General features: G+C 42.6%; 1 protein-coding gene across 1 annotated transcript; it reads right to left on the reverse strand.

Annotated features, from left to right (window-relative positions):
* Positions 1-6,120: 6,120 nt before the first annotated feature.
* On the reverse strand, positions 6,121-12,653 carry LOC106577315 (homeobox protein OTX1 B). Its single transcript, XM_014155269.3, has 5 exons — positions 12,492-12,653; positions 12,283-12,381; positions 9,922-10,110; positions 9,151-9,302; positions 6,121-7,976 (listed from the first exon to the last, which is right to left on the reverse strand). Exons 3-5 carry the CDS (start codon positions 10,016-10,018, stop codon positions 7,233-7,235), a joined length of 993 nt encoding a protein of 330 aa, XP_014010744.1. The 5' UTR covers positions 10,019-10,110; positions 12,283-12,381; positions 12,492-12,653; the 3' UTR covers positions 6,121-7,232.
* Between the last annotated feature and the right edge of the window lie 1,102 nt (positions 12,654-13,755).

Below are 13,755 nucleotides of genomic sequence, written 5' to 3' on the forward strand. Positions count from 1 at the left end.
GGGGAGTCTGGGAGGTATTGAGGGGAGTCTGTGGTCTTGAGGGGAGTCTGGGGGGTATTGAGGGGAGTCTGGGTCTTGAGGGGAGTCTGGGGGGTCTTGAGGGGAGTCTGGGGGGTATTGAGGGGAGTCTGGGGGGTATTGAGGGGAGTCTGGGTCTTGAGGGGAGTCTGTGGGGTATTGAGGAGAGTCTGGGGGGTATTGAGGGGAGTCTGGGTCTTGAGGGGAGTCTGGGGGGTATTGAGGGGAGTCTGGGTCTTGAGGGGAGTCTGGGGGGTATTGAGGGGAGTCTGGGTCTTGAGGGGAGTCTGGGGTCTTGAGGGGAGTCTGGGGGGTATTGAGGGGAGTCTGGGTCTTGAGGGGAGTCTGGGGTCTTGAGGGGAGTCTGGGGGGTATTGAGGGGAGTCTGGGGTCTTGAGGGGAGTCTGGGGTCTTGAGGGGAGTCTGGGGGGTATTGAGGGGAGTCTAGGGTCTTGAGGGGAGTCTGGGTCTTGAGGGGAGTCTGGGTCTTGAGGGGAGTCTGGGGGGTATTGAGGGGAGTCTAGGAGTCTGGGGTCTTGAGGGGAGTCTGGGGTCTTGAGTGTGATGCAAGCAGCAGTCAGGGAGAGCCAGCTTGTGTTCCAAATGGCACCCTAGTCCCATAGGGCCCTGGTCAAAAGTAGTGCACTATATAGGGAATTTTGGACATAGACTTGGTGTGCACTCAGCTGGGCTTTACCAATCCAAACCTAGTAGGAATACTGTGAATGCACTCCCTGGGTTGTCATGGGGATGAGTAAGCTGCTTTCAGATAGGAAGGAAGCTCCTTTTTCTCTGGGGCTTGGAGGCTTTCTCTGGGGCTTGGAGGCTTTCTCTGGGGCTTGGAGGCTTCTCTGGGGCTTGGAGGCTTTCTCTGGGACTTGGAGGCTTTCTCTGGGGCTTGGAGGCTTTCTCTGGGACTTGGATAGACCTGACCATCACATAACAGGAGAAAAGCATTTCAACCTTTTATTGCAGTTTTGACGTGTAATACTAAAGAGGTCTTGTGTTGCTCACCACTGTTGAAAGTGTCCATTTATGATTAGTATCAAATCAGGTAAAAAATGTTGATGACATTCAAAAGTCAAACATTGTGAGTATTTTTCTAAATTACAAACTTCCTCGGAGGGGGAAAAGTCTCTGCTGCCTGGCTTACTGTGGGTCTCGAAAACGCTGCCCTGCCACTTGTTAATTACCTCTCGCAACACCACCAATTATCAATTGGAATCTAAAACGTTTGATTCTTGTACCAGTCCCAGACATAATTGACGCATAAAACAAAACCAAAATACCTGCCGAACAAAACCCAAGGCTGGACAGGACAGCCTCGTATCACAAAGCACCATTGAAACTAGAGCCGTCACTCCTGACTACACCATGTCAGTACAGGGTCGTGTTCATTCGGCCCCAAACGGGGGAAAAACAGACAAGCAGGGAGGGACTACTTTGGACTTGTCCAATAAGAAATGTTAATAATCCGTTTGCGAAACGCTTTGCTACGTTGTGCACTAATGAACACGACCCCGTTAAACTCTGTTTAACCTCTTCCTCAGGTAAGTCTCCTCCCAGGCCCGGCCCCCTGCCGTCTCGCTCCTCAGACTGACCTATCAACACGTGAAGATGCTGAGGTCTGGCGACGCTAGACAGCCAATGAAAAACAAGGTTAGATGAGAAAAGGAGGAGGACTGTCCCAGCATGCAGGTTGTGCTATCGGTCCATCTCAGGGAAGGCCCACTGGATCTCTCTCTCATACACATATCTCCCACACACGCTCTCCCACACACGCTCTCCCACACTCACTGATACAAATCACATTCACGTATGCAAAAAAAATAAAAAAAGTTCAGCACAGTTCATTTCCTGGATAAGGTAGTTGGAAAAACGTCAACAGGTATTTGAGCCTATCTAGGGGATATATGCTTCCAATGGCACCCTATGCCCTATATAGTGCACTACTACTGTATATGGACCCTGGTTAAAAGTAGGGCATAGGATGCTGTTTGGAACACGGCCCAGGCTCACTCAGGCAGAAAGTAGCTAGGCCATAGGGTCAGTTCACACTGAGGGATACGGTGCCCTGGTGATCCAGGAGGGTGGAGGGAGCAAGAGATCTCTAACCCACATGGAATCTGTTCTTGACTCAATACAGCCCTATGATGTCATCCCCACAGACACCGTCTGAGGCTGTTGATCCCACTCATTAATATAAATGGTGTGACAGGGCGGGATTTAATGACTGACAGCGGTGGGACTTTGTTGCTCTCAGAGAGACAGTTTAGTTTTCTATATGACTCTGGCTGTCCTTTACAGACTATCAGAGAGACAGTTTAGTTTTCTATATGACTCTGGCTGTCCTTTACAGACTATCAGAGAGACAGTTTAGTTTTCTATATGACTCTGGCTGTCCTTTACAGACTATCAGAGAGACAGTTTAGTTTTCTATATGACTCTGGCTGTCCTTTACAGACTATCAGAGAGACAGTTTAGTTTTCTATATGACTCTGGCTGTCCTTTACAGACTATCATCAGAGAGACAGTTTAGTTTTCTATATGACTCTGGCTGTCCTTTACAGACTATCATCAGAGAGACAGTTTAGTTTTCTATATGACTCTGGTTGTCCTTTACAGACTATCATCTAGACAATTACATGTAGAAAAGCTGTTTTAAAACGAGCTTGGAGGGTTCTGACAACATGAAAAGGTCACTATGGAAGAATAAGGTTAAGTTTAAAGGAGTGATCTTAAAGATGACATACACTGTACACATTATAGGCCCGTAGATCATTAAAGTCCCTGGTGCTAACATGGCAGAGAGTCCTGATTGTGTCCACATTGTGTTCACATTTTCAGACAGCTGTAGACGATTAAAAGACTCATTGAGAACTGATTGTGATCAGATCTTCCAAGTATAAACTGACAAGATCAGGACGAAGGACGCATGTTAGTGGCAGCTATAAACGTGACTAGAGAGGATAGACAGCTAAGAGCTAGAGTTTATCTGTAATGCAAAAGAGCCACGTTAAAGCGCGATTGACACTTAAAGGCAATGTTCCCGCGTTAGCGGAGACTGCATTTACAGTAAACACTGCATATATTGGCTCAATCGGAAATTACCTTTACATTTCTAATGCAATCTGTAACACTTCAGCCATGCAGACTCAGTAGAGCCCCTTAAGGTCATTTTTCGATTGATACATGTTTAGCGTTTAGTGTGAATGCGGAAACATTGCCTTTAAGAGGGGCATAGCTGAAAATGGACAATGGGATTTAATCTAGCCCCAAGGTTTGACCTTTACACCTAAAAGGCCATGGCAAAAGAATGTGTGCTGTTCCATTGGCTGTGGCCTGCAAGTTCCTGCTCACCTCACTTAGCTTCCAACTGGTGTCGCTACATTGAGCTTTTAGTGGTAATATAATGATGAAGCAGAGAGAAAATACAGCAATTTAGGCTGCGTTTACACAGGTAGCCCGAATCTGATATTTTGCCACTAATTGGTCTTTTGACCAATCAGTTCAGATTTCTTTTGACAATAATAGGGCAAAAATATCAGAATTTGACTGCCTGTGTAAACACAGCTGAAATAATCCATTACAGAGCGTCTCTTTAAGGCTGCGTTTACACAGGCAGCCCAATATTATGCTCTTTTGACCAATCACAAGTCTTTTCACATCAGATCTTTTTTGAGCTGATCTGATTGGTCAAAAGATCAATTAGTGGGGGGAAAAGATCAGAATTGGGCTGCCTGTTTTCTGTATGAAATTGTACATGCTATTCTATCGCTGTATCGGAAGTGGAGGAACTAACATATGCTGCCATTGCCAACATGTGCAAAGCCAATTATCCTAGTCATATGTTACTGTATTTATTTTTATTATATAGCATGTATTTGTCTGAACGAAAAGGACTTTATTTTATTTCATGGGTGGATGTTTAAAACATAACGGATTCAAGCTAATCCAGTCCCTTATCCCTTGCGTGGTTAGTTTATACAGAACTAATGGACAACACAGGACAGATAGTGAGAGAGTATGGAACATGCGAGTTTATACAGAACTAATGGACAACAGGACAGATAGTGAGAGAGTATGGAATATGCGAGTTTAAACAGAACTAATGGACAACAGGACAGATAGTGAGAGAGTATGGAATATGCGAGTTTATACAGAACTAATGGACAACACAGGACAGATAGTGAGAGAGTATGGAACATGCGAGTTTATACAGAACTAATGGACAACAGGACAGATAGTGAGAGAGTATGGAATATGCGAGTTTAAACAGAACTAATGGACAACAGGACAGATAGTGAGAGAGTATGGAATATGCGAGTTTATACAGAACTAATGGACAACAGGACAGATAGTGAGAGAGTATGGAATATGCGAGTTTATACAGAACTAATGGACAACAGGACAGATAGTGAGAGAGTATGGAATATGCGAGTTTATACAGAACTAATGGACAACAGGACAGATAGTGAGAGAGTATGGAATATGCGAGTTTATACAGAACTAATGGACAACAGGACAGATAGTGAGAGAGTATGGAACTATGCGAGTTTAAACCGAATAGGGCAACACATTACATAATCTACTTTTTTCATAATTAGAGACATTTTATGAATTACTAAGTCCCAACAGTATTTTAAAAACGAAATGGTAGCCTTATGTTTCTTAATCGGCTAAATATAGGAGACATAGGCTACTATTTATTTAACGAAATTATAAAGTAAAAGACCATGAAATGGACCGTTCTGAAAAATGTTTTAAATCGAATGTTCCACCTGACCTATGCGTCAAACCAATTCCGTTGTGCCAAGTCCAATTTCTAATTCTCAAGTCCTGGTCGTGTTTGTTGGAAAGTGTTTCACGTAAGGGCACGAGGCTGCAGAATACTCGAATTCCTTTTTTTTTTTAATACCCAAGATTGGTTGCAAATTTGACAGATTCTGCCTGCGTGTTTGTGTACACTCGCGGTGTCTCAGATGTCTCACAGCGCACGTGGGCATACTCCAACAAACAGTATAATGTTCTAGTTAGCGAGAGGCCGCGCATCTCAAATGGCACCCTATTCCATTTTTATTCTCCACTATGTAGGAAATATAGGTGCCATTTGTGACGCAAACCAGTGTGTTTATTTAGCTGGTACTGCATACTATTCATCATTAAAGGGGCATTCTGGGATTTGTTGATAGGTCCCTTAATCAACTTTCAGGTTTGTTGCAAATAGATGGCCTGTGCATTATGCCTGTATTCCTAGAAGATCCTGTGCCGCTAAAATGAAATAGTCCAATTCAATCTACTATAACTCCAAAGCCTACAACTAATAAAGAACGGTGCCTTGTCAATGATTGTTTTTGGTCTTAGCCTTCAGAGTTCAACAATGTTGGATCTTCCTCTGGCAGTATCATTATCCGCGTGGCCTTCGCACACCGTTAAAACATGCACGTCTTAACAACCTTGGCAAAACGCCGCCGATTTTCCCTTTTTTTTAAAAATGGTTTTATGCCTTCGAGCTGCCTCCCTCTCCGCTTTTTGACCCGCTAACCCGGCCCCACCTACGTAATTACCGCATCAGAGGCGGTGAAATTCTTCCAGGTTATTTTGGATAAACGCGACTCTCGGCGCTACACTGAAATACCGCGCGTTTGTAATTATATGCGCATTCAATTACTCCGTGATCAAAATGTGACAGACTCAATATTTAAAGCGTTTTAACGCTGCATGTCAAAAGAAAATACGTTTAATTTCCCTAAAGCAATAAATGATTTCAGCGTTTCAATTTGACCACAGGGATTAAATAAACAAACACTCTTAAATGTAATATGTCCTGTAGGCCTACACGATGTATTTTAACTTGTTTTAATTATGGGAGTCATTTGCATCAATTCACCCCGTTAGGCCTACACTTAGTCTAATTAACATTTCAACAAGCATATAAAACAAAGTGTGACTTGTTTACATGGAAACAGGAATGCCTACATAAATTAGGACACAGGCTTGGCCTATCTGCACATAACACCAGTACAGGCACCTATATCAGGCCAAGTCAAGCACTGGGTGAAACTGCTAATTCGGGTCAAACACAGAATCCAGTGAGAAATATGAGTTGACGGGTCTTTATTGAATGGATAAGGGTGATCGCCTTGAGATACAGTCAACATTTCACTGGCATTTTGGAACATTAAATCCACATTCTTAAAAATGATTAAATTTGACTCCAACAGGAAGTCAAGTGCTACTGTTAAAATGTCAAATTTTACGATTGACAAATGCCAGAGTTAGGAGGTATGTTTGAAATATGTTTTAACTTTTAAAAGATATTTTCCTTTTGAAAAACTGCAATCCTGATTGAACATGAGCCAATACATTTTTTGCTTCTATAATTTTCTTATTTCGTTTTTCCAAGACATTTCAAGTAGTCTAATGTATTTTTTTTTCTATAAAGGAAAACGTATATAAAAATGGAACTTCATGGCCAATTCGTCATCTTTGGAATATTTGGAAAGATTTACATCGGCTATAGTTGTTTCAAAGTTCTTATTAAACAATTTCAAATTCAGAAACACCAACTAAACGTGGTCACTGTAACTGACCCAAATACATATATACATATTTCAGCGCCTTTACGTCGCTGACTAAAATCTCTTTCATCCTAAAAATAACACATTTCAGAAATAAAAACACGATTTGATTGGAAATGGACGGAGGTAAGCAGCGCGTGCACTGGCACGGTGACCGGAAGGTAATCCTCATTCTAGAGACAGACACGAGCGCATCGCCAGAGCCAGGACAGGAGGACTCTAGTGGTCACAGAGGTTTGGTTGAAACAACATTTGTTAAAACAGTCCATAGTTAAAAGGTCGAAACATTTCTTCATTGACAAAAGTAAAAACGACTTTTCAATCAAGTCCACAGACCTCTCTCCTCTCAAGTTGTTTTCATAAGCTATAAAGGGACCGTTTATTTAAAATAATAAAAATAAGTCCAATCAATGAGCTTCTGTCCATCCAAACTATAATTGCTGTTACTTTTTAAAGTTCATATACTTTTTTCTCTTTAAAAATCAACAAATTATGAGTGAGGAAACCAAATAGGGAAGGAGAGAAAATACAGAAGGAAGAAAAAAAAGTAAACCAATCACAAGACATGAGTCCCCTGGTCTTTGTAGTCCTCACAAGACTTGGAACCTCCAGGAGACCTGGTCTTTGTAGTCCTCACAAGACTTGGAACCTCCAGGAGGCCTGGTCTTTGTAGTCCAAGCAGTCACTGGCATTAAAGTTGAGTTTCCACGAGGAGGCCGCTGTCTGCTCTTTATAATCCAAGCAGTCTGAGCCATTGAAGGCCAGGCCGGAGCCTCCATAAGCCTGGTGGTGGTGGTGGTGGTGGTGTCCTGAAGACTGACTGATGTGGTGGTGCGGGTGACCCGACATAGAAGAGGCCGTCATGGGGCTGAGCTGGTGGTGTGGGTGAGAGTGCATGGGGGCCAGGTAGGAGCCACAGTCCACCCCGCTGAAGTAGGAGCTGGATGGGGTAGGGTTGTAGGAGCCGTAGCCTGTCGTCTGGTTGTAGGACATGGGATAGGAGGTGGCGGCCGAGACCGACCCCGACCGCTGCATGCAGGAGGCGTTGGACGGGGGTCCTGGGGGCTCGGCGAGCGGCGGGGCTGAGGCGGGTGTTAACGGGCCGTTGCCCGGGGAGATGGCGGGACTCCAAATGGACGAGACGGTACTGATGGAGGTAGAGGTGTTACTGAGGCCCGCCCCCGCGTGATTGGTGGAGGAGGAGGAAGAAGAGGAGGAGACTGCGCTGGAGACGGCAGGCGGGGTGAACTGTCCGCTGCTCTCCGACCCGGTGCTCTCCCTCGCCGGAGATGACTTCTTCTTGGCCGGACGGGCCTTGGTACTGTTGCCGCTCTGTGCCTGCTGCCGACACTTGGCCCGTCGGTTCTTGAACCACACCTAGATCCAAACAAAGAATCAACTGTTAAAGCACATCTAGAACCAAACAGAACCTATCAACCATTAAAACAGAACCAAATGCCACACCTAACCAAACCAAGAGTTAGCAACGCAGCCATCCGATACAGCAGGCTCTCTCAGTACATTTCTAAAGAGAAAAGATGGAACAACATTATGGAGGAAAATTGGTGTTATTAGGTATCAATGTTAATTTCCACCAAGGCCTGTTCCCTTCTCTAGTTTCATACCTTGTGTGTCCCAAATGGCACCCTATTCCCTACATGGTGCACTACTTTTGACCAGGGTCCATAGGGTGTCCCATAGGGCCCTGGTCAAAAGTAGTGCTCTATGTAGGGAATAGGGTGCCATTTGGGATGCCACCCTTGTAGATAACAGGTGATAGAGTTACTCTGCTCTGGAGAAACTCTATAGCACCAAGAGGGGAGGATCATGTAGAGCATTTGGTTTCACACGCATTCTAACAACAACTTAAAAATGGTGAGAGGTTGGCCTTGGTGCCGACCTCATGCCTTTTAAAACCCATTTGCTCAGAACATGAGTAGCCTATAGGATTGTGTGTGAGAGACTTATGTTAAGTTCAACAAAGATATATATATAAAAATATATATAAATAAATGGCATGTCAGCACCCTGAAGAAGTGATGCTGAAACGTCGGCCATTTACCCAAACACTTACTGGGAGTTTCTATATGGAGGATGAGTATTTTCATGGCATCCAACAGTGAACCTTTAATTGGTGTTAACATTCTAGGTCTAGCCTGTACATCACTACCCTGGATAGTGTTCAGTTTGATAACAACTATTGAATAAACTACAGATAAGACCACCATTCCTCAGATAGTCACATGGTATAGCCAATACTATATGTATAGAGGCTACCCAGTCAATAGCTCACCAAATCACCAATACAAGCTCAATGACTTCATGGGGAAACGTCATTGCTGCACTATTGAAGCTAACTCCTCGCCGTGAGAAGTATGGCTTAAATCTGTTTTCCATGGAGCATAAGAGGGGTTACAGTGGTGGGCGGCTATACTGTGCGTCATTCAGTTGGTTACAACAACCCTAATCCCTGAACCAATCCCTGAGATTAATGAATCGCTGTCTCCCAAAAAGCAGAGCGAATACAGTTTTTAAAAAGTTGACATTTTACCTGGACCCTGGATTCCGGAAGGTTAATTTTCAGTGCGACCTCTTCGCGCATGAAGATATCCGGATACCTAGTTTTAGCAAAGAGCGACTCGAGGATGTCCAACTGCGAGCGCGTGAACGTGGTCCGTTCACGACGCTGTTTTCTAGGCGTCGCTGAAACAGAGAGCAAGAGATTTGAAATGAAAGCTTTAAAATGATTTGTCTATTTTGAGCAGAAACACTTATCATATTAAGACAATAATTCGTGCCACTTGAGCAATATTGAGCTAGTCTATTTTTGTCCTACCAGTCAACATTTTATTATGTTACAATTTGATATTTCTTATCTCATTATATATATATTCGATGTAGTCTACCAACTATAATAAATAAAACTATCCAAAAATACAATATATTTTTAGGCTATTTATTTTCACGTTTCCATGGCTAACCACGCGTAAATCCACTTCAAATAGCGTTTGATTTCGAGTTGTAGCCTATTACGCTCAAAATCAGTATTATCTTTATCCAACATGTGGTGTTCTCAAGCCCGGACCAGGTCTAAACCACCAGCGTTCACACTGCTGACATTATCGTTGGCTGTTCAGACATGTATGTTTGGTTATTGACTATAGGTTTGTCCTAATTAGTTGCATTTCCATTTGGAGAGAGACATCTCAGAGTGTGTGAGCCCCGGGCGATGGGCCGTGCACCGAGCTAGCCTCACATCCAGAACCTGTTTTTCTAACACATTCCACTCAAACACCGGCGGATGCGAGGCGCTTCTCCCTACCTGGGTAGCCCACAGACGGGTGCAGTAGGTCCATGGCGGCGCCGCTGAGCCCTAGGCCATTCATGCCGTAGGGGGGCTGTTTGAGGTATGACATCATGCTAGAGGCAGTCACGGGTCCCCCCAGATCTTGCCAATAGTTCGATTTCCCCCGATGTTGCAGCTTGACGAGAGAGGCGCCGATGTAAGTCACTGCAAAAATAAATGTAGATTAAGACAAATAGTTCGACTGGTAAACAATGGTCATATGCTGTACTTTTAATACACGAGAAAACCCTGTTTGGTATAAAAATTGTTTTTATCTAGGAAAGTCAGTTAAGAACCCGGCCAAACCCGGACGACGCTGGCCCAATTGTGCGCTGCCCTATGGCTCTCCCAATCACGGACGGATGTGATACAGCTTGGATTCGAACCAGGGACTGTAGTGACACCTCTTGCACTGAGATGCAGTGCCTTAGATCGCTACGCCACTCGGTTTTCAAAACTTAAATGACTTAGTCTTTGGTCATTACGCACTGTTTTTCTTCCTTTGAGATGCATTGGAAATGACCTGTTTATGATTTCCAAAGTTTAACGAAATATTGTTTAGTTAGACATTCCGTGAGCTACAATTAATATTTTCCTCTTTGCTTCTCTGAATTTAGACCTACAGTACACGTCTGATTTAGTATTCCCAACTATAATACTCACTATGATTAGTCTTGAAGTGTGTATGTATGCATGTATATAATAAGCTTAAGAAAAATGTATTAATTAAATTAATTCGCTTGTTGGTTAAAACTGCGTGGTTTATGTATGGCTTTTTAAAATTCGTACAGTCTACATGGAACATAATGTATTGTTGGTGTCTATTCTACCAAAAACCATCTGAAGTTGTTCAACTAGCAATATAAAGCCATTATTCACGTTTTATTAATATGTGTGGGCCGTTTCCTAGAAAGTCCGATGCCTTGTCTGAACTGGATAGCCACATTTGACTTTATCATAATTGTGCATAATCTCCATTTGTCGTTTAGCCCATCTTGTGGAATAAAATGTTACAAATAGCCTAAGTGTTGGACTATCGGTTTGATATGCAACCCAGTTGAATCCGTTGGACTCAATTACACACCGTCAGTATGGGCCATTGTCTCTACCCCGTGGCCTGTCGAACTAAATAACTCAGAAAATAGTTATACATGTATATGACGAGAGCTGTGTGAAACTCTGGTGCTGTGGGTTAATAATTCCAGTTTGAGAAATGTTTTTGTCGATAGGGCCAAAGAATGTTGCTCTGGTCCGGGGTTGTGTACGTGTGAGTAGGCCTCGTTCCCATAGAGTCTCATTTATTCTCAAACTGAAACAGTCAAATAGAAACTCAGGCTTCGAGCCCTCAATGACAACCATTAGGGAACAATTGTTTTACTATCAACTACTATTTAGAGCTTTCGGGCTCATTCTATGACATACAAAAAGTTAGTTTAGCATAAGTACCAAGTGGAGTCCTTGAGTAGCCCAATAAAGCTGGAAAGGTATAACCTAAAAAAACATGGCCACACTTCACTGTATCGGTTGGTTGTTGACATTTAGAAGCCAACATTTCACTTGCCACTTCCAATTATCGTTAGGCTACTAACGTGCACGTAGGGGGGAAACAATCCAAAATGAAAAAGCTGTAAATTAAATTGACGTTAATGAGCGGAAACGCATCTCTTCTATTCAGGATGACTATCCTGGCCCCCGTGCTGTGCGGCCCAAACCGCGGCTCTTCTTTCTGCGTATTCGGACGGTTCTTTTAAAAACTGCATTTTTAGCCTCTGCTCTGTTGAAGGAGTGATTTGAAAAGGCGAAATCTTCGTGCAAATGAACCTAATTAGAATTTAGATTAATCCTCGGGGGTGAACATTTCAGAAGACTCCTTATCAGCAAAATAAATTTAACAAAACCCCATACACGCCTCTCCAATTATCCACTAAGTAGTTTAGACATTTTATCACCCCCCTAAAAAAAGAAAATAGCATGCTTCAATTGGAATGGAAATCTAAAATTATTAGGCCCAAATTACATTCGAAGTTGACAACGTTTAAAAAAATAAACCGAATTGAACTTGAAGTCGCCCACTCAGGGGATTTGACAAGTATTAATTGATCATTCATTTAATAATAGATTAGACAATGGGAGTACGAATCAAAACGCGCACATATTGTTATAGGACTTTCATCTGTATTGTATTTCCTACTGGTTGCGTTGTGTGGCAATCGGAGACAGCCTGTATACATTTATTTGGTTTAAAGGTTGTTTCAAATGCAGAACAAACTAATTTACGCACAAAAAAGGTTTGAAAAACTATCCTCCAACTTTATCTAAACCATTAAAGTGACCTACCTTTTTCCCTCCTTCCTATCCCCAAGCTTCTCTCCTTTAGTAGCCTGGTAAAGGCGACCAGATGAACCCAATGCGTCTATCCACCAATACCGAGGAAGTCTGGATGGCAACCCGAAGAGAGAGAACTCAAGACGGCAACTCAAAAACAAATACAGTGCAAACTGTGCATTGTGGAAAAGAGCTGTAGTCTATTGGTTCTCACTTCTCACCCAGCACGTGCCCTGTCGTTGTTCCCCTGTTAGTCGATCGTGAAGGTTTCCGGGTTTTTAAAAACCAAATAAATCAAACTAATTTGCTTGAGCTTTGCGTGGTGTCTGTCACTGTGTTAAGGTGATTGCTAATGTAGACGGATGGAGATTGATCACATTCCCACTACCCTTGCCCCTCTATGAGTGTAGGACACCTGCCGATCCGCCCACTCTATCCAATCAGTGAGCGTCCTCTCTCTGACAGACATCGGGAGCTGCCACTCAGCGCTCAGAACAGCTGTAGAAGCCCCTCCCCTTTCGGTCGAGACAACAAACCCGGACAAACCCGGACAAACCCAGCCCGGACATATTGTCAAAAGGGGAAAACATTTCAGACAGACTGGCAAAGTGGCTCATACGAGCAGTTTTTGCAGTGCACTCTTCTAAACAGACCATTTATGTATCAAATTAACAGCCTGACGCAATACGGAATTCTAATCTAACCAATTTGTTAAATATTATATAGGCTAAGTTGACCTATTTTGGAGACCAAAAAGGATATGACAGAAATGACAATTATTGTATTCTTAAATAGACGTTTATTATTTATACTTTTATCAAAAAGGAACGGCAACATTGCAAATTAACAGGCCCCAAAATCTGTGGTTGAGAATAAGTGCAAACTATAACCTAGTCGAATATACTTTTTTTTTAATTGTCAATAACTGGGGAAAAAATACATGTTTTACAATTATCATCATGAGATGTCTAACTTGTCCAGATAAAACATTTGGCTATTTCGAATTCAATGTTTCTTTAAAAAAATAAATAAACATAGAACTAAATAGGCTAGCAGAAATAGCATACAAATAATACACATTTAAGCAAGTTGATGTTTTTTATCCAGCCTATATTTCTGCCGGGGCGTGTGGGTCTTTATGTTCAGGTCACAACAAAACATTAAATGGCGCTGTTCCAGCCAGAAGAAACCAAGACATGTATATTCTAATTCCGTGGTTAGTTGACCAACAACATATAACTCATTTCTCTTAAGAAAATCGGTCGATGAGAAAGTAAGTATAAATTATCCTTTGAAAAAAAAATATTCCATTCAATACATTTGAGGAATGTCTTTCAAACGAGAGAATGTGACGTAAATAAAAGGGAAAAAGTTAAATTGAACCATTTTTATTGTGACCTCCAGCTCATGAATATGAATAGGTTCTAATCCCCCACTTAGAATTACATTTCAGAATGGTCGGCGTTAAGTTTAATAGGGATAGAC

This window comes from Salmo salar, chromosome 18 (genome assembly GCF_965601325.2).
Source record: "Salmo salar chromosome 18, fSalSal1, whole genome shotgun sequence".
NCBI lineage: Eukaryota > Metazoa > Chordata > Actinopteri > Salmoniformes > Salmonidae > Salmo > Salmo salar.

Coding starts and splice junctions, on each gene's coding strand:
- LOC106577315 (XM_014155269.3), bottom strand. CDS start 10,018: ATGATGTCATACCTCAAACAGCCCCCCTACGGCATGAATGGCCTAGGG. Junction 9,303..9,921: donor CCCGTCTGTGGGCTACCCAG/GTAGGGAGAAGC, acceptor TCTCTGTTTCAG/CGACGCCTAGAAAACAGCGT. Junction 7,977..9,150: donor TTCCGGAATCCAGGGTCCAG/GTAAAATGTCAA, acceptor GTTTGGATCTAG/GTGTGGTTCAAGAACCGACG.